The 20,744-nt window shown below is 39.1% G+C and overlaps 1 protein-coding gene across 4 annotated transcripts in view; it reads left to right on the top strand.

The window, feature by feature from the left end:
* The window catches only part of STON2 (stonin 2), a 185,460-nt gene that overhangs the window by 63,986 nt on the left and 100,730 nt on the right, over nucleotides 1-20,744 (top strand). For 2 of the 4 annotated variants that reach the window (XM_027844755.1, XM_027844758.1), the window contains exon 4: nucleotides 3,778-3,990. In XM_027844755.1, the coding sequence (XP_027700556.1) occupies nucleotides 3,778-3,990 (213 nt within the window). The remainder of the gene's footprint in view (nucleotides 1-3,777; nucleotides 3,991-20,744) is intronic. The other 2 variants (XM_027844757.1, XM_027844759.1) reach the window with 1 other exon arrangement.

Raw genomic sequence — 20,744 nt, forward strand, 5'->3', positions numbered from 1 at the left:
GGTTAAATAAGCTTACTTTATTCTAGTCTAGTATTCTCAAAGGGAGTTTGCTGATAATGGGAGTACCAATTCCTACAGCATTCCCTAACAACCCTTCTCGCAGGGGCTGGCATATGAAGGGGGGAGCAACTACCCCTCATCTCGATGGGGTCAATTGAGACCGGTACAACTTGTACACTCCCCTAAATCCCTTCAAGCCTCAATGGGGGCTGATTGAGGCAAACACACAGATTTCCTCTCCCAAGCCTTGATGGGAGCTGACCAAGGCACGCACAGCATTCAGCCTGCACATTCACCTCTAAAGCAGGTCAGTTACTGACCAGTGCCCGCTTACTTTATAGGGCAACAGACAAATAAGGCATATTGCCAGCAATAGCCTCACAATTTTACATCATTTCATCTCTCTATCTACTGTGACTGCACAGTAGAAACTGTTTTTGAACCATGATCATGAGAACTCATATCTAATACCTGGGAAGTAGAGATTGTTATGGCTATGGATCCTGGGAAGAAAACTCTAAGAAAGAATAACAAAAAAATCCACTTTACACACACTAAAATTCACCTTACTTATACATACATGTAACATGTATAATGAGTTGGATTACACATATATGTGAATATACAATATAGGCATGTGTAGCACCTTTCATTTAAGTTGTGCACCCAGGGAATTTAATTTTTAAAGGCAGGCATTTATTGAATACTTAATCATAAAATGCATTCTTTATATTCATTAAAGTAAATAAATTAAAGCTAAATTTAATTTTAAAAATTAACAACTAATTAGTGCAATATAAGATTTATTCCCTACCCCACCCCCCATCACCATTTTGAACCACTCCCAACCCCATGGCCAATGTGTAACTGTGTCCCATCCTTTCAACTGCTCCTTCTCCCCCAAAACTTAGGAGGATACACTTCTGTCACTGCTGCTGCCATCACCATGAGGAAGGCATGTCATGAGTGAACATAAGCTTCCTATGTGCATCTCTGTTGCACAATGCAGCTCTTATTGCACAATAAAACAATCCAAACTTTAAAATTAAAAGAACATACCATGAGATTAAGTTAAAGCACAAAACCACTTTTTTGAGATAGTGTGTGCCTGTGCATGCCTGACACACCTTGTGCACACACTCTTATATGTTATTCAACAAGCATTTATTAAATGCCTAATACAGGTTCTGTGTGTGTGTGTGTGTTCTACTTTCTGTCTTGTTTCACAAATACATTTCTAGGAAAAAGGGTTGTCAGCTTCTTCCCTGACATTTGTATTCTCTCCGCATAGGAAAAAGATTCAAGGTATTATGTGAGATTGAATGAGGGAGAAATGATTTCTAGCTCAGGGCATCAAAGAAGGTATTAAGGAGGGAGTGGTACCTGAGCTTTACTTCAAGAAAGGGAAGAATTTTCACTGGCAGAGATGGGGGTGGGGGAAGTTGTTACATTCCTGGGGTTGGGGGGATGTTGTGAGCCAAGGCAGGCTACCACACACTGAGATGAGAGCTGTGAAAGCCCTTTGAGGTCTCAGAACACAGTTGTCACCTGAGTGGTATTTCTTCAGAAAGCAAACAAGCAGGGATATCAAGACTTTTTTGAACTCCCCGCCCCCATCCTCAGGTACCTGATGTTAGATTGAGTGAGGTTTCTTTGGGCAGCATTATTTCCTAATACACTGCCCTGACCACACTGCCGCCCCATTCAGTGTCCATCCCCACTGCCTGAGGTCTAACCTACTTTTTCAGTCTTATTTCACAACATTCCTATTAGTGTATTGTGAGTTCTAGCCAGATTAGATTACTTGCTCTTCACCGGTTTAATTCTTCCCTCTCTTCCCTTTGTGGTTTTGTGTGCATGATTCCCAACACCTGCAATAGACGACCCTCTTCCACTACATATTCACACCTCTACCTGTTTAAGCCTTCCCTTTTTTTCAAGGCCCAGCTCAGTTGCCACATCTTCCATAGTGATATTCCTAAATTCCTTTTCTTCCTTGAGTCTCTTAGCGCCCTTTGTTCAGACCTCCCCCATTCACTTATATTCTTATTTGTATTATAGTTATCTGTGCATGTTTTATTTCTACAAGATTGTGTACTTCTTGACAGCTGGGATTATACCTTTCTTTGTCTCTGTATTTCACATAGTACCTAGCTCACCTATGCATGGAGCACACATAATGTTTTCCTAAGTTTACTGAACTGAATATGGCACTTTCAAATGAATAAGCTTGCACATGCCATTAAGCAGAGGTTTTCTGTGCTTTTCAGTAAATTTGAGAGGACAAGATGTGAGGGCAACAACTGTGATAGTTTTGGTTATTCTGCTTCTCTCAGGAAAGTAAGATGGCACCAGGCCTGTGGTTGCTTTGAAATTCTTGATTTTGAATTTCCAAATATGAGATAAAAAATGCTGAATTTGCAGCGTAGGACAAAGGAAATGGATCCAGATAACATACATTTTCCTCTTTAGAGAGTTCAGGGTACTATAGGGTAGACCATCAGGTATTTAATATCTGCCTAGCATTATGTGAGGGGAAGTTTAACCCAGAAGAGAGAAATTTCTCTCTGTAACCAAAGGAGAAAGAATCATGCTAAAGCAATACAACACAGCAAACATTTATTAAATACCTACTATAGGCAGAGCACTATCTAGGCAGCTAGGCAGCTCAGTGAATAAAGCACTGGACTTGGATTCAGGAAGACCTGAGTTCAAATCCAGCCTCAGAGACTTACTAGCTGTGTGACTTTGGACAAGTCACTTAACCTCTGTTTGCCTTAATCCATTGGAGAAGGAAATGGCAAACCACTCCAGTATCTCTGCCAAGAAAATCCCACAGATGGTATTGGTGTGCTATGGTCCACAGGGTCGCAAAGAGTCAGACATGACTGAACAACTGAACAGCTATAATCTAGACCTTGGGGGATATGCAGAGCTAAAATAAGCTACTGGTGGTCACTGACCTTGTAGAGCTTTCAGCCTAGCAAGGGAACATGAGCTAAACAGAGATAAGTCTAATATATTATAGTACATGATCAGGAATTTGTTTTGCTTGGCTATACCTGTCTTTCACAAGTTTTCTTTTTTCCCTGCAGTGGAAAGGGGAATGGGAGAGAAAGAAAATAAATGTTCGTTCCTTGGAAAAAATTAATTTGAATTTTAAAATATTATGTAAATAAATAAGTGAAATAAAAATTAAATGGAACATGAGGTCAAGGGAGAAGAAAGCTACAGATTGGGGAAAATCAGGGAAAGTTTCCTGGAAGACATAGGTTTTGAGTTAGGAAATTAAAGAATGGGTAGGCCAACAAACAGAGGAAGAGGGTAGCCATTGCAGATATACACACAACAGCACTAAAAAACAGACATAATTATAAACTGTGCTCAGATATGTACTATTACATACAACACAAGTACATTTGCATGGGAGTGTGAATGAGTGGATTATGTTGAGGATAATGGTATACCTCTAAATGCAGCAACCCAAAGATGCTGCTGCTAAATTCATTTCTCTTTGCTCTGAGCAAACCTATAACCTAAAGTCTGTTAGAATGGAGACCCTGACATAACCTATGACATTTTATTGCATGTCCTTGAATAAGTCATCTAGCTTCCTCTTTCATTCTACTTACCCTTCTGTCTCAGGTGACTGACTAAAGAGTCAAATGAGATAAGAACTATAAAACTCTTTGAACTCTTGAAAAGAAATTTGAAAAAATTTCAGTCAAGGTAGCACTATTAATATTAGTTGCTTTTTTTTTTTGGATTTGTCTGTAGCCCTCCCGCTAACTGTCTCCTGCTGGACATGTCCCTCCTTTGACTCCTTGGGAAGATGTCCCCTTGCTTCAGAGAGCAGCTGGACCACCCATTCTGAGGACACTAGTAGCCCGAGTATTGGCCCATCATATACAGACATGCAGGCTCTTGATGCTGAGGAGCAGACAAGTGGCGGGGCTTCGGGAGCAGATTCTGCTGGTAAGACAAACCAAGGTGAAAGACATTTCCATCTGGCTTCAATGTCTCTCTGTTTTCTTAAAACTCTTTTTCAGTTTGGTTCATGTTACTTGTTAGGACTTTATCAGAGCATTTCCATCCAAGGCAGCATAAAAATTGCAATAAGGAGGCAGGTTTCATTGGATTCACCAGCAAGTTAACGTCAGGGAACATGTGAGATGACTAAGTGGCATAGTGGATATTTAGTGTTGGATTTGGAATCAGGAAGACCTGAGTTCAAATCCTGCCTTGGACATTAGCATTGTCAACTTGGGTAAGTCACTTAGCCTCAGTTTCCTCATAAGATAATTATAGTACCTACCTTCTGGCATTGTTGTGAGGATCAAATGAGATAATATACATATGAAATGTTTTATTGTAAATATTAATGAGTTATATAAATGCTAGCTATTGTTGTTATTGTTTTATGAATATTATAATGAGGCATTTGAGGATTCTGTTCAGCACCAGCCTTTTTCCTGTGTCCATTTATTTTCCCCTCCATATATCTGTGAGCTGTGAGCAGTATGTACAAGGCTAAACCTTTCATCCTTCTCTGCCTCCCACACATCTTTTCTGCCCGCAGAGCTCCGTTGACATAGAATAAAGCTCAGTTTAGGAAAGAGACACACAGCATGTGGAAGGAGATGAAAATTGGGACCCTAGAAACTGCTTCCATTCTACTGTTCCTTTGCTGTTTTTCCTGTCATAATCTAAATATTCTTCCTATCAGTCTGTGCAGTCCTGTGACCTCTAATGCTAAACTAGGTAGTAGATTTGGCAGGGATGTTTACTTTTCCTGGCCTATGGAGTATTGGTAAGTAGACAAGCATTTCTTGACTGTTTTTGTGTTTGGAATCTTTGATGATATACTGGATTGAGGGTAAGGGGGAACGTGCATGTAAAAGAAATGGTGTATTCCATTTCACTGGTTTCCTTAGCTCAAAAGATATTTTCTTTGCTGATTTCTAGTGCTATTGAGAGTTTCTATGTGGAGGATGTGGGCCACTTTGTATTTTAATGTTGTTTGTCTCTCCTTATCAGATTTAAATGGTTTCTGAAAGTCCATCTCTAGAGTATTTAGACAATTTTCAGAGACACAGTGCTATTCTTGGGTTCCCAGAGGAAAAGCAGGAGGCCTCACCATCACAAGTGCTCTCAACTAATTGATCAAGATTGACTGGTTAATCTTCCAGATGACCTAGTCAATTATGGAGCTAATTGTCCTCCCTGTGATTCTTAAGCATTTCTGATGGAGAGACAGGTGTTGCCAGAAGCCTCAGCCCTCCCCTATGGCTATTCAAAGCATTGAAGAGGGGACAGAATGGGTGAGGGGCATGTATATCCACTAAGATTTTGCTTAGTTTCAGCAACTTTTCTGTGTCCCCTCCACTGATTTACTGTTTCATTGCTCCTCCCTAGGCCCATTCCTTCCCCAGAGGGAATTTTTTTCACTCCAGAAGAGTGAAAAGTAGATTTCCTCATTGAAAATGTTTGTCTGGTCTAAGACATACTTTGGAGGATCCCTGTACCTTGTTTTTATGACAGCATTACTTTAACAATCTAGCCATGGAGGAGCTTTAGTATATAATGATGTCTCAAACATTTCTCATCTGTCATAGACATGATTAATTTATCTCTCTGAAAGTTAAAAATTCTAGTGCCTCCACTTCCCCAATACATATGAATATAATTTTTGACCAATTTGAATAAAAATAACTCATTATGATCTGGTCCTGGTCCAGAAAGTAAGGAAGAAAGAGTGGTAAAAATTAATTGACAGCTAATCTCATCCACTTTAAAGATGCAGAGAAAGAGAAATGAGACAAGAATGTTGAGAGTTTTCTTCTTTTTTAAGCAAAAGACAGCTACCTGAATCAGAGCCACAGTCTAGACAGCACCTGTTAGCAGGCAGTTAACATTTGTAGAAATGAGCTTTTGTATTTATACAAATAAGACACAAGTTTTGGGAGAGTGGGATTGTGTAGCAAGACTGCAAGAGCCGATCTTGAGCTCTCAGGGACTCACTGGGGAAAGAGACTGCCTCAGAGATTGTTGGGGGGGTTTTCCCCTACAAGCAGAGCTATGAGTCATTGTTTAAGGACACAGTTGTATTAATGCAGTGACAATCTCCTTAAATATAGAGAAATACAGATTAAGTGCTGAGATGTTTTACTTGATTGAATATAAATTATCTTGTTGGTCAGGGAAATCTGCTTGAAGAATGATGTTTCTTCTACAGAAGGGTGGTTCTTAATGAGACAAGTTCAAGCTTCTCAAAGCTGGGAGACAGTATGTGTGCTTCAATTAGGTTTTGCATATTCTCCTATACTTAACCCAGACCTAGGAAGAAGGAACTTTGTGTAAGATGTATTGATATACCCAGAGGTAGGAACAAAGCTGATGATAACATTCAGGTTTTTTGTTTGCAGATATGGTCATTTTCTCATGTCGAACACTTTCCAGATGAACTGTTGAAAGCAAAAAGGAAAAAAAATAAAAGAAAAACACTTTCATTTCTTTAGCCTTTAGAAAAAGACAAAAGTTGAGAGGTTTGAGTGTAGATCCTTCTCATTAAGCATTGGATATGTGCATGACCCTTGGTTAAAATCTAATGTAGTATCCAGGATAGTAATCTCATCCAGAAATCATGAGCTATTTAGGCTAAAGTTGATGATATGTAGTTGATATCATAATCTATAAAGTTAGTTACCTAAATATATTTCTAATGAAATATTGTCCCTTGCCAAATTACTTTGCTTATCATCTCTAGGTGGAATAATAGCTACCTTGGTAGTACTGAGAAGGTTATAAGATAATTAAATAAGTGAATGTAAACCACATTAACATCATGTAGTTATAGCCAAAGTATTAAGTATCCTATTAAAAAAAAAAAGCTTTACTGCTTGAATCAAAGGGCCTAGTTTCAAATCTTGCCTCAGTCACTTAATATGTCTATTACCTCTGTGACCTTAGGCAAGTCATTTGACCTCTTTGGGCCTTAGTTTTCTCATCTGTAAGATCAGAGAATTGGACCAGATGGCCTCTCAGATCCCTTTCAGCTCTCGACCCAAGATTCTCAGGGAAAGGTGGAGACATTAGCTCAATACAAAAAGGAATCAAGTCAGTTCAGATCAATAAGCATTTATTAAGTACTTACTATGTGCCAGGTACTATACTAAATGTTGGGGATACAAAGGAAGTTTAAAAAAAAGGCAAACAAACAACAACCCATTTTCTGCTTTCTAGGAGTTTACATTTTGATTGGGGAGACAACACGTAAATAACCAGGTACATGGAAAGATAAACACATAGTAGAAGAAGGTAATCTGAAAGGGAATTACATTAGCAACTGAGTGGACCAGGAAAAGCCTCGTATGAGCTGAGTCTTGAAGGAAGCCATGGAAACTAGGTGGTAGAGGTGAGGGGGCAGCCTTCGAGGAATGGGGGATAGCTGGTGCAAAGATGGGAGATAGAGTGTTTGTGCAAGGAACAGAAAATAGGCTGGTGAAGCTGGATCATAGAATTTGTGAAATGGAATTAGGGATAAGAGGACTGAGGACAAGAGGCCTGGGGATATCACAATTAGAGGATGTGATATGGATGAAGAACCATCAAAGGAGACTGAAGAGTGTTTGGACAGATAGCAGAAGAACCAGGGGAGAGCAGTGTCACAAAAACCTAGGGAAGAACGAGTATCTGGGAGTATCTGGATCAAGCATGTCAAAGACTGGAGAGAGGCTTAAGGTTTTTTTAAAAAAAAACCTTGGGTTTGGGAATTAAGAGGTCATTGGTAATTTTGCAGAAGATTGTTTCAGTTAGATAATGAGATCAGAAAACGGATTGCAGAGGGTTTAGAAGAGAATGAGAGGAGAGAAAATGGAGGCACTCATCGTATACATTATTTCCTCAAGAAGTTTAGCCATGAAGAGGTAGAAAGATATAGGATGATAGCCAGTGGGAATGGTGAAGGTTTGTTTTTTTGAGGGGGGGTTTGTTTGTTTGTTTTTTAAGGATGGGGGTGATAGTCATTTTATCTTTTGAGAACTTTGAGATTCTAAGACAAAAAGGCCTTGAGAAAAATGATTGCTGGCATTGTATATCTCTTGTCAGCTCCACATAAGCTCAAATTACTTCTCTGTATGAGTTTGCAGTAGAAGCGGAAAAGGTAAGAAAGGAGGACACAGGGTTTGAGAGGCAAAATGGAATTTCAGCTTCAATCATAAGACTAAGTAGCCATTTCTTTCCCTCAGCAACAAAGCAAGCTCTGGATAATAGCCATGGACAGATGCCATTCAGTTCACCTTAGACCTTTGAAGTCCTGGAGGGCAAGGCAAAAACCCTCTTATTTGTGTTGAAAGTGTTATGGTGCCTGAGCCTTGACTCCTGTTCAGTAATGTATTGCTCAGAACCTCCAGCTTTTGTCATCATAAACAGGAGTTCATCTGGGGATTTAGCAGCCAACACAAGGCAATTCTGTCTGGTCATGTAATTGTAAATGGAAATTCTCTGTATTCTACCTAGACTTTTCTCTCATTTTTCCTCCACGGGGAAAATTAGGGGAAGGAAAACAAATCAATTTCCTCACCTTGGTTTAATCACAGAATGTAAAGTAGGCTAAGGATTATAGCCTCATATATGTATTAATGGGTTTAGTTCTGCACTTGGATTTGGTTCATTGTCAAAGAAAATGTCAGTAGAATCAAGGTTAGGTAAGAATGTCCTTCCGTTCCATCCATCTTTTCCTCTTCCTCTCTTCTCTGATAAGCATTTCAAGTTTTGACAAAGCTGAGAAGCCCTGTCAATCCTCAATGAAAATAATTAGCTCTTCAATGCAACATAATTTTAAATGAGAAGATAAGATGAAATAAAGAGTAGAAGGAACCTTCCTTTTGAAATTGCTTCCAACAAGGGAATCCTTGAGATTTCTGAAGATAAACAAATTCCTATTAGTGATACTTTTCGTTGACTTAAAAAAATAATTTAGCCTTTGTATGTGATGTTATGCTTGTGCACTGCAGGCATTAATGTAGAATAAGGAACATGAAGATCGGAGGGAGCAAAAGTGAGAGAGAAATGCACCGAAACATTTCTGTCCCATGCAAATGGGTAGACCTCAGTATAGTCTTTCTTACCTTATAGCTAGCTATAGGACTTAAACTCAGAGCAGCAGGGTGAGTATCAAAACATGAAGGCAAAAATAAAAAATAAATAAATAAAATTAAAAAATGAAGGCAAAAAATAATAAAAAATTTTAAAAAAAAACCATGAAGGCAAGGGGTCTGGTGGAGTTGGATATTTAAAGAAAATTAAAAGCATAAATAGATCCAGGAAAAGGTGGGGGGAGGGGGGGAGGAAATCAGTCCAAAGCACCAGGCTGTATATTCAAGGCAGCACAAAGAAAAATAGGAAATAGTTCTTTGTCTTCTCATCTAAGTGCTTACAATCAAATAGACTGTCCCCTAATTCTTAGGTGATTCTTAGGCTCTAGGCATTTAGAAGCTAACCGATTCTAAGGAACTCACTTTAGAAGATACCTAGTGCTTCAACTTTTCATCCAATAAAGATATTACTTCAGAGGTTGTATAATTATCTGCTTGAGTACCTGCAATCACAGGGAGCTTACTCTCTCCTAATGCAATCTATTCCAGTTTTGAAGAGTTGTAGTTCTTAGAGAGTTGTTCCGTATGTTGAAACAGAATTTGCCTCTTTCTAATATCTCCTTATTAGTCCTAACTCTGCCCTCTAGAGCAACATAAAAAATCTAATCCATATTTTGCTGTCTTCAGGTGTCTGAAGTGCTGTCTTGCATGAGTTCCAGTGTTCTGCAACCAGTGGACAAGACCCCCAAGTTCTGGGTTAATTAAGATCTGGTTCAACCTTTGGGACTGTTTCCTACCCCCACCACCCCAAATCATCACTTACTCATTTCACATCCACCTAGAGCTACTTCTGGGAACCTCAAAGTATAGGTCATGTTTAGGTCTTCACAGATGCAAATAAAAAGGTCCCTAGTTCATGCCTTTCCTCTTTTCTACCCGGAATCCAGAAAAACACAAAGGACTCTCAATGGCTCATGCTAGTCAATACAGTTTTCCTTCCCTTTCCAGTATTCCTAGCTTCATCCCAGGAACCTACATAGCCCTTCAGCTATACTACACTAAAGGTTTGAACTCCCTGTAGAAGAAGAACAAGCCAGTACCTCACACAGCCGGAGGTCTTACTTTCTACCCCTAGGACACTCACAGGCCTCTAGACTTATAGTATTACCTTAATAGTTTAGAATCCCCCCCAAAAGAAAAAAAAACTTTCTCACCAGATAAGAACTATCTGAATGGGAGTGGTAGAGAGCAAAGTTCAGATTTTGCTCTTCCATAGCTTGGCTCAGTCCCTTGCTGCTCCCCCACCTTGCCTCTGTCCAGGAAGTCCTAAGAAACCTTCAGAAAGCTTGTGTTTCATGACCACCTGGAGGGTTCAGTTAATCCTACCACTCAGCCTGTTGTTCCCTTTTCCATGGCTGTTCTTTCTCAGACTGACAGGATATGCTTTTATGTCTGCACAGCTTGGTCCAGGAACTTGAAGCCAGGGAGTCTTGCCACTCTACTGCTGTCCAAAGTTCTTGCCCTCTATTGGGCTAAAATGATCTGCCACCAGATAGCTAGTCAGCATATCTGGGGGTGAGGGGATAGGTGGTTCCAGGGGGCTGTGACAATGCCCAGGCTTAACCCACTAACCCCTCCCCCACAACGCTCGCCCAACCTTTTTATCAAGTCTCAGCTGTCTGTGGATGTCTGATTTAGCAACTTTACCAGGTCTGTTTGCTTCCTTTTATAAGCCAAATACAAAGAGATGCTAAGTTCCATAATAACCTGGGCCAATCTAATTATCCTCAATTCTGAGACTTAATTGCTCATCCTCTGTGAGGTGTGAATGGGCCAACAATTATCCAGGCCCTGGAGATTTTGATCTAGGAGATATAATCAATGCTTTGGCGGATAATGAAGAATCCCAAACAATGACCTCATCCTTCTCTCCCTTACCAAGTTAATTATTTTATGCTTCCTTTCTTTTGAGTAACTATTCCTGAGTTCCTTCAGTTGATTTTTAGGTAATAATGTTTACAGATAATTCACTGTCCTTTTTACTCTCCTGAAAATCACCCAGTTTGTTAAGGTTCCTTTTGGGAGTCTAGAATTGAACCTAATACCCCAGATATTGTCTGATCAGAGCATTGCCTCTCTTGATCTTATTACTGTACTTTTGTTGATGCAACCTAAGGTAGCATTAGATTTTTAGTAGCCATGTCAGATTGTGGGCTTATATTGAACTTGTATTTAATTAAAACCATTTTCACATGACTTGCTACCAAGGTATATCCCTCCCATCCAGTGTTCGTGCAGGTGCCAAAACACACACACACACACACACACACACACACACACACACACACACACACACACCCCATACCAAAACCAAAACAAACAGCAACACAACAACTAAAAGAACTCCTCCAAAGTCTAGGCTCCATTGGTCTCTGTTAAATTTAATCTTAGTAATTTAAACCCAGAACATATATAGTCATTGCCAGATAGTTAAGTCCCCCCCCAAAAAAAGTTTGCAATAATGATGTAGAATAGATAAAAAGGCTATGAGAGGTTATTGTAAGGAAAGATCATTTCCTTCTGGGGAAAATCAAGGAAGGTTACCTAGTGGATGTGGTATTTGAGCTAGGCCTTGAAAGCATAAATCAGATTTAAAGAGATAAAGTGAGGTGGGATGGGGATTCTAAGTACAGGAAATGGCATGAGCAAGGGTGTGAAGACAGGAAAGCATTGGGCATGTACAAAGGACAGTGAGTGGTCCAGTTTGGCTGAAATATAGTAAATGTGGGGTAGGAATGAAATAACTTAGGAGAAGCATGACATAAGGGAAAGAAAGTTATGTAGGGTTTGGGGTGCCAGGCTGAGGAGTTTGAACTTGGTCTTCTTAATGAACTCTTACTGACTAATGGTGATCACTTTTTTATGCAAGTGACCACAAATCATCTATTTAAAGAAGCAGCACGTCCTAAGGAATAGAGTACTAGGCTTGGAGTCAAGAATATCTAGATTTCAATCTTGCCTCTGACATGTTCTTGTGATATAGTGATGTGACCATGGATAATGAGGTTAGTAATAACTACCTCCAAGGTTTTTTGTGAGATAATATCTGTAAACATCTTGCAAACTTTTAAGAGCTATATAAAAGACAATCATTTTATTATTTTCATCTTTTCAAGAATCTGTGGTGATCGATTCCTGGTAGGAATCACAGCTAGCCAGATCTAGAACTGGAGTCTCCTAAGCTCAAGTAGTTTTTTCTACCATATTAGTCATCTAATTTAACTGTATTGGTTATTGGGTGTGCTCATGCATAAAATGTGAATATTGACTTGGAGTTCTTTCAGGGGAAAGTTGTGGCACAGCATTAAAATCTAGAGTACTAACAAACCAGACAGAGTCTGTTGCTGCTCTGTGTTTTCTTTGTCAAGTATCCAAGTGTTTCCTTCTGTGGAATTAGTTAGGTCTTGGAGGGATGGTTAAATCTACTTTTTTTCATGCTCCACCAAATACCCCTTGAACTGTGTTTTAAACATTCTAGGTTTAGCAAAACCCAATCTATGTTCTGCCAAGCACACATCATATTTTAAACCTACATGTATTTCAACGCAAATTTAGGCCATGTGTTTTTATTTATACTTCTCTCATCAAAATGGGGTCTTGCCAGAGTAGTAAGATGTCCTCTAAGTTTTGATTTATTTCTTCTCAGAAATATCTAAGCTTTAAGAATTCAAGCTAGCTTAGAACCATGAGAGGTTCCTAAGTATAACCACTTACCATTTAAAGTCAGTGAAACATCTTAAACTCAAAATGTCCAAAACCAAACTCCTTATCTTTCCCCCTAAACCCTCCCCACCTCTTACCTTTCCTATTACTGTAGAAGGCACCACCATCCTTCCAGGTCCTCAGGCTCACAACCTTGGTGTCATTCTTAACTACTTGCTCTCATCCTCCATGTACGATCTGTTACCAAGGCCTGTCAATTTCATCTTGGCAACATCTCTCCAACACAGCCCCTTCTCTTCTCTGACCAACCTCTCTGGTGTTGGCCCTTATCATCTCCCACCTGGACTATTGCAATAGCTTATTGGTTGATCTACCTGCCTCAAGTCTCTCCCTACTACCAACCATCTTCCACTCAGCCACTAAAGTGATTTTCCTAAAGTGCAGATTTGATCATGGCAACCCTTAGTAAACTCTAGTGGTTTTTTTTATCATCTTCAGGATCAAATAAAAAATCCTATTTGGCTTTCAGAGCCCTTCATGACCTAGCCTCCTTTCCTGTCTTCTTACACCTCCCACCCCCATACACTCTTTGATACAGTGATAACTGTCCTCTTTGCAGTTCCACAAACAAGATACTCCATCTCTCAGCTATGGGCATTTTCTCTGGTTTCTCCCCACCCCCAGCCCCCAACCCATGCCTTGAATGTTCTCCCTCCTCATCTCCACCTCCTGGCTTCCCTGGCTTCCTTTGTGTTCAACTAAAATCTTGTTTTCTACAGAAAGCCTTTTCCATCCCCTCTTAATTCTAGTGTCTTCCCTTCTTTAATTATTTCCAGTTTTTCTTGTATGTAACTTGTTCGTATATATTTACATGTTGTATCCCATGTTAGATTGTGAGCTCCTTGAGGGCAGGGAGTGACTTTTTTGCCTGTGTCCCCAGCACTTAGCATGGTACCTGGCATGTAGTAGGCCCTTAATAAATGTTTATTGATTGACTATTAATTGAAACCATCAGCCTTTCTGTAGACTCTTGACAGATTTGTTTCATAGTTTAAGAAAACTGGGCTAGAAATTGAGAAACCTGAGTTCTAGACCCAGCCCTGCTACTTTCTTTTCTTTTCTTTTCTTTTTCAGCCAAAGACAAGGTTTTTTTTAAAACATCTACCATGTTGGCCAGACTCTTAAGGAATCTAAGCATTTGTATTGCTAATGCAAGTGGGCCACATCTTTAGAATCTGAGCAGCCCTACTACTTTCTAGCTATACAACACTGGCCTAGTTATTATATGTCTCATTTCCTTATCTGTAAAATAAAGATAATGATTTTTCCATTCCTACTTTACAGAACTGTTGTAAAGATTGAATGAGATAAAATGTATATGAAAGTACTTTTAATATAGAAAAGTATTACATAAATGTAAGGTATTATTACAATGATCTCATCTGTACTTTACTTAAAAATGTCTTAGATTCATTTTCCTTTTCCTTTCCCCTTCCCCTTCCCTTTCCTTTTTCTCTTTCCCTTCCTTTTCCCCTTCACTTTTCCTTTCCCTCTCTCTTTCCTTTTTGCAATGGTGTTTCAGGTCAAGTCCTATTTAGACTTTTTATTCTTCCTTATAGGTTTGCCACATAGCCTGTCAGGATCACCATATGAGCAATAATGATGGGTCTGATATTAATGGATCTGATAATCAGGCTTTTCCAGATTCCTATAAATGAAATTAAGAGATAACTCAAGGAAAAAAAAACTGTCATCCAAACTTATCCAATTCAATAAAAATGTATTAAGTATCTATTATGTGCCAGGCCTGGTGCTAAGTGCTGGGGATAAAATTAATATAAAGAAAGACAGTCTCTGACCTCAAGGAGATTACAATCTAATGGGGAAAGATAGCACACAAAAGAAGGCAAGAAAATGGGGGGGCAGAGGCTAGTTAACTGGTCTAGGAATCATAGAATCTTTGAGTCAGAGGGAAACTTGAGAAGTCTTCCCTGATTTTCTCCAGTTAGGAATTATTTTTTCCTTCCTCTGACTTCTTTTGGGGGTACTATAAGTGAAATGGGAAATGCAACTGGCCCTTTAAATAGTCTATTAAACATGATACAAAATTAAAGAAATTTAGATTTTGCCACACTTCTATTTACACCTTCCTCTTCCTTTATGTGCTTCTCACCTCAAATTGTAATATGAATGCCCACCTAGGCAGTCATTCATTGGTGACTTTAAAAGTTTGTATGACCACATTAGTCCTCCTGAGGAGGGCAAATGCTCCTTGGAAATGCTTCCAGCCATTGAAAGTTAAAGTTTTTATATGTTTCTTTCCTACTGTAACACTGTTTGGGAATTAATCTTGAGAGTTAACAAAAAGTGATTGGAAATTTGTTATCCTCAGGTAAAGCTAGGTGACCATTATCCATGGTCCTACATAATCCTAGATGTTACCTTACCACCTCTAGTTACCCTGGCACATTGTATGTGTACTTATTGAAGTAGAATCTCAGGGTTCAAAAGGAGATCAGATATATGCAACCATAGTGTAAATAGATCCTACTGTTGGGGCTTCCATTATTAAGTAGTTACTTGTGTTTATTTTTCTCTTTCTGCATGTTTAGGTCATGCTTTAAAGGTGTGTATGATTAGAATCTTTGGTTTTCTCCATTTGGATTACTAGCTCACAACCCAACAAGAAGTCTTTGACTGAATCACATTTCAATAGCACTTTGACCCATTATTTATTTGTGCCTTTCATTAAATAAAGTTATCTTAGTGTTTCCCACCTGTTTCAAAGAAAAGAAGGGTATCTCCTGTTATCTCATCTTAATCATAACAGTAACTCCCTCATCCTCTGTTTTGTCCACTTCAGGAGGAAAAAACAAAATGAGTTAGGGTCAGCTTTTCTGTGTCTTTGAAAGAGGCTGTGTGTATCATTTAACTATTTGGGACTCATTGAGATGGCTGAAGGGGTGGGAAAATGGGGAATGGAAGTGTTAGCTTTTTAAAAAATTATCATTGTATGATTTTCAGTTGCAAACAATTATTTTTATGCTACAGGTTTTGTGGCTATCTGTAAGCAACTAATAGCACTTAAGATTCTAAACTGCTCCAACATCTAACATCTCACATCTAAACTCTTTTCTCTACTCACAAAGCCACCACCCTAGTTCAGGCCATCATGACTTATCACCTGGACTTACAATAGCCTCCTACTCCTTGCCTCATCTCACCCATCCTCACACCATCCAATCCATCCTTCACATAGTTGCCAAAGTATTTCCTTAACTGTCTATCTGGCCTTGTCATCCCCCTACTAAGTAAATTGTGATGGCTCCCTATTACCTCTTGGCTGAAATAGAAACTATTTAACTTTTGGAGTCCTTCACAACCTCATTCAAACATATCCTTTCTGCCACACATGTTACTCTTCCTTGTGTACTCTATGGTTCAACCAAACTGACTTTCTCTCTCTTCCTCATGTGTGGAACTTGGTTTCTCATCTCCATGCCTTTGCCTGTCCTCCAAGCCTGGGATATACTTTCATCTCATCTCTGCCTCGTAGACTCCCTCTCTTCTTTCTTCAAGATGAATGCAGCTCAAGGATCATCTACATGGAGCCTTTCTTATTTTATTTTATTTTAGTTTAGTTTAGTTTTTCGAGGCAATTGGGGTTAAGTGACTTGCCCAGGGTCACACAGCTAGTGAGTATCATGTATCTGAAGCCGGATTTGAACTCAGGTCCTCCTGACTCCAGGGCTGGTGCTGTATCCACTATGCCACCTAACTGCCCCCTACATGGAGCCTTTCTTGTAGCACAGTGGAGAGACTGTTGGACGTAGAGTCAGAACCTGAGTTCAAATCCAGCCTCAGACACTTACTACCTGTGTGCCCTTGGCAAATCATTTAAACCCTATATGCCTCAGTTTTTTCATCCATAAAATGAAGATACAGTAGCACCTACCTTCCAGGATTATTGTGAGGACAAAATGAGATAATATATGTAAAGTGCTTTGCAAACTTTAAAGTGATATATAAATGTTAGCTGTTATCCCCACCCCGAATTCTAGTGTCTTCTCTAGCTACTTTGTGTTTAACTGTCTTACATTTATTTTGTATTTATTTAACATATACATGTGTGCACGTTTCCTAGAATGTAAACTCCTAGGATGGATGAAAAGAAAAGCATTTTTAAATATTTACTATGTGCCAAGCACTCAGATAAGGGTTGGGGAAAGAAATGGAAAAGTGAGACAGCCTCTTAAACTCAAAAATGTCACTCTCTAAATGAGGCAGACAACAAATATGAGAGAGTCCAGTTGCAATGACCAAGGAAAAGCCAGGAATTCCTAAAGGTGTGACAGAGGGATTGATGGCAAGACCCCAAAGGTCCTTATATACCTTAGCAAGTCATATGGTAGTGCCCTGGGATCTGGAGGGTGCAGCCAACAGGGCAGATGGTAAGGCCTAGAGGTTCTCCATCGTACACGAAGGATTTTAGTTGGTGATTTTCTGTTCATCCAAGTTGTATAACGATCTACAACTGTTGATGAGCATCCATCATTAATGGTAAGGGTAGATTGGTCCTGAAGGTCCAAGTAGAAAGGGAATTCTGAGTTCCCTTCTGCAGGGGTGGGAATAGGAGAAGTGATCATTGTCTAATGGGAGGGGGAAAAGGGAAAGGGGCATTGACAGAAAAATTGGAGAAAAGTACCCTTGAGAATAGGGATTGTTTCTTTGTCTTTGTATCCTCATCACCTAGCATAGTGCCCAACACATAGTAGATCCTTAATAAATAAGTGTCTATTGATAGATTGACTTCAGGGATCATCCATTCCAATCTTCCTATTTTATATACTGTCTAGAGAAGTGAGTTCCTTATCCATTTTCATATAGATAATAAGTAATAGACCTAGTACTCAGACTCTAACCACATGACTACAAATACAGTATTCTTGCTGGAACACTGTGCTATTTTGAAAGACCACACTGGAACTACTTCTGTATTGAATGACCAAACCTGAAGATAGTAATAGCCCTAGTTTACCTTTTTCCACATCAGAAAAGGGTCCAACTTTGACTATCTGAATTACAAGCCATTGCTCCTTCTTCATTCAAATAGGAAGAATAGCCTTGTTTCAAAAATGCCTGGTCATTTAAAGATAGCCTAGAAAAAGTTTTGCCTACACTTTTTTAATAATATTTTAAATTTATACAGCTTACAATATGCTCATCAGGTTCTCTTGGGAAAGGCACAGCCTCCGTCTTTAAGTAGATTCCCGATGGGTACTAGAAAAGATGCTTCCCAACCCATTTCAATACCAGTATGTTGGACACAACAACAATGTAGTTAACCACAAAGTGAGTTAGGAATTAAAATCTGTCCTTTAGGGCCTTCTCCTAACTATTTGATCTAGATTTGAATCCTAATTCTGATACTTAATGTGTGACCATGGAAAAGTCACTCATTCTCTCTGGGCCTTAGTTTCCTCATTTATAAAATGACATACCTTGAACAGGTAACCACTAGGATCTTTTGTGGCTGTAAATTTCTGATCCTGTGACTCTCATTAAGCAAACCAGGAATCAGAAAAAACAACTTAAATGAGGATACAGACTATGTCTTACCTAATTTTGTATCTGCCTCTTTGCTTAGCACAGTGTTCTGCATACAGAATGCATTTAAACATTTGTTGAACTAGGAAAAGATGTTAGTTGTATTTTCAGATAATAAGATGTAACCTGAGATACACCACAATAATTTGGATTGAAAATAGAGCTGGCTGAGAATCTGTGGAAAGAGAAATGTTATTCTAATTAATTTGGTGTGGTTGTGGATATTTCTTAAAATCATAGAATCCTATCATTTAGCTTTAAGAGAGTCCTTAGAAGCTATTTACTTCAACCCCTTCCTTTTACATGTGGGGAAAATGAAACCCAGAGAAATAGACTTGGTCTAGGTAGCAAACTTAAGTTTAGTTGCAAATCTAAGATCTAACCTGACTCCCAATCCAGTGCTTCTTAGATTGCTGACTCTTACATGACATAGGATCATAAATTTAGGACTGTCTTGGAAGAGACCATCTGGTTCAACTACCTCATTTTGTAAATAAAGAAACAGAGGCCGCAGGTGTTAAGCAACTTGCTCAGTGTCACATAAGTAGTAAGTAGTAAGTGACAGACCCAGGATTTGAACCCCGTGAACTATGTGGAGATAATTCTCCTTGTGCAGCTCCTATATGAGCAACTACCATAGTCATGACAGTTAGTCAACGCTTTTTGGTCATCATCCTGCACTTAATTTTTTCATCCTTTATATTAGAGGTTTTTCCTCCCATCTTAACCTTTCCTTAAGTTTATCTCTTCCTTCCATGTTCAAATCATCATGGAAAACATCTTTGCTAGCTTTCATGAATTTAGGCCTTCTTGAATATGGGATGTAGCTCTTCTTGATAATATCAAATGAAGAAGAGAATTTTGTATAATTTAGCCACCACAGTCCTGGGACACTTGAAGAATAAAATACACAAGAAACAAAAGAAATTGATTTGCCAGAATTCTCTTGAACTCTTACCCTGTCTTACTCTCTAGTCAGTCAGTCACCAAGCACTTATTAAATGCTTACTATGTGCCATGCACAGTGCTAAGCTCTGGGGCACAAAGAAAGGCAGAAAAACAATCTCCACCGTCAAGGAACTCAAATTTAATGAAGGAGACAACCTGCAAATAGTTATGTACATACAAAATATGTACATTAGATGGAAAATAATCTTAGAGGGAAGGCACAAGTACCTCCTGCAGAAGGTGGCATTTAGGTTGAATCTTGAAGGAAGCCAGGGAGTCTAGGAGTTCAGCTAAGGAGAAGAGACCCTCACGTGGCTTTTGATGTTTTTGAAAATTGAAGGAAAAGTCATTAGCATAGGGCATTGTAGCCTAGATGTCTATGGCAGATCAGACTTGCTATAGGAAATGTTTCCTGGACCTGAAACTTCAGTTTTTACCCACCTGTTTTTTGCTTTTGCCTGAGTAAATTTAGGTCTCTGGAAAGGTTATCAGTTGCTTGTTTCAAAGACAGAAGGCAGAAGATTGCAGAAAGAAGATGAAATAAAAAGCCTGTCATGCTTCACGAAATTCCTGATTAGATTTTTTTGATGCTCCACTGAATGGATATTGGGAATTACTTACCCAGCTAGATCTTCCAGTCCTAACCTGGCCTTCATGGTTTTTTCCCAGTGATGCCTGATGCATTGCTTCATATAAGGGGTTCCTTAGTAAATGTTTGTGGACAACTTATTCAAATAATGCCATTCTGGGACAGCTAGGTGGTGCAGTGAATAGAGCTCTGGCCTTGGAGTCAGGAGGACCTGAGTTCAAATCCAGCCTCAGACACTTAACACTTACTAGCTGTGTGACCCTGGGCAAGTCACTGAACCCCGATCATCTCACCAAAAAGCAAACAAAACAAAACAAAACAAAACAAATAATGCCATTCAATGCCTCTCAGGTAGGAACATGGGAGAGCTCAATGCTACTTGAAGCTCAAGTTTGAGATAACACTGATGAAGGTGTACCTGTGAATGAATATCTGTCTTACTTTACCATTGAGGTTTGAGGATACTTACTTACTCTGCTCAGAGATTCTTCAGAAGAATTAAAATTAAACTCCTTGCAATGAGCCTGGAAAAAAGTCCTGGGGCAAGTTTGTAAAAAAATTGTATAATTCTAATATGTAATTAAGGAACCTAAGTATATCAAGGACTTGTGATTTTGTTGGTGCAGGAACAAGGTTTAGCATAACTCACCTATAATTTAGTCTTAATGAGTTTCTTGAGACCCAAAGATGTTAGCTGAGTCACCAGTAGACATTTGTCTAATAATTCTCAAAGGTGAGACTTGAAATCTGATCTTCCTTACTCTCCCAGCACCTTACCCACT

This window comes from Vombatus ursinus, unplaced genomic scaffold (genome assembly GCF_900497805.2).
Source record: "Vombatus ursinus unplaced genomic scaffold, bare-nosed wombat genome assembly UNPS02014945.1, whole genome shotgun sequence".
NCBI classification, from domain to species: domain Eukaryota; kingdom Metazoa; phylum Chordata; class Mammalia; order Diprotodontia; family Vombatidae; genus Vombatus; species Vombatus ursinus.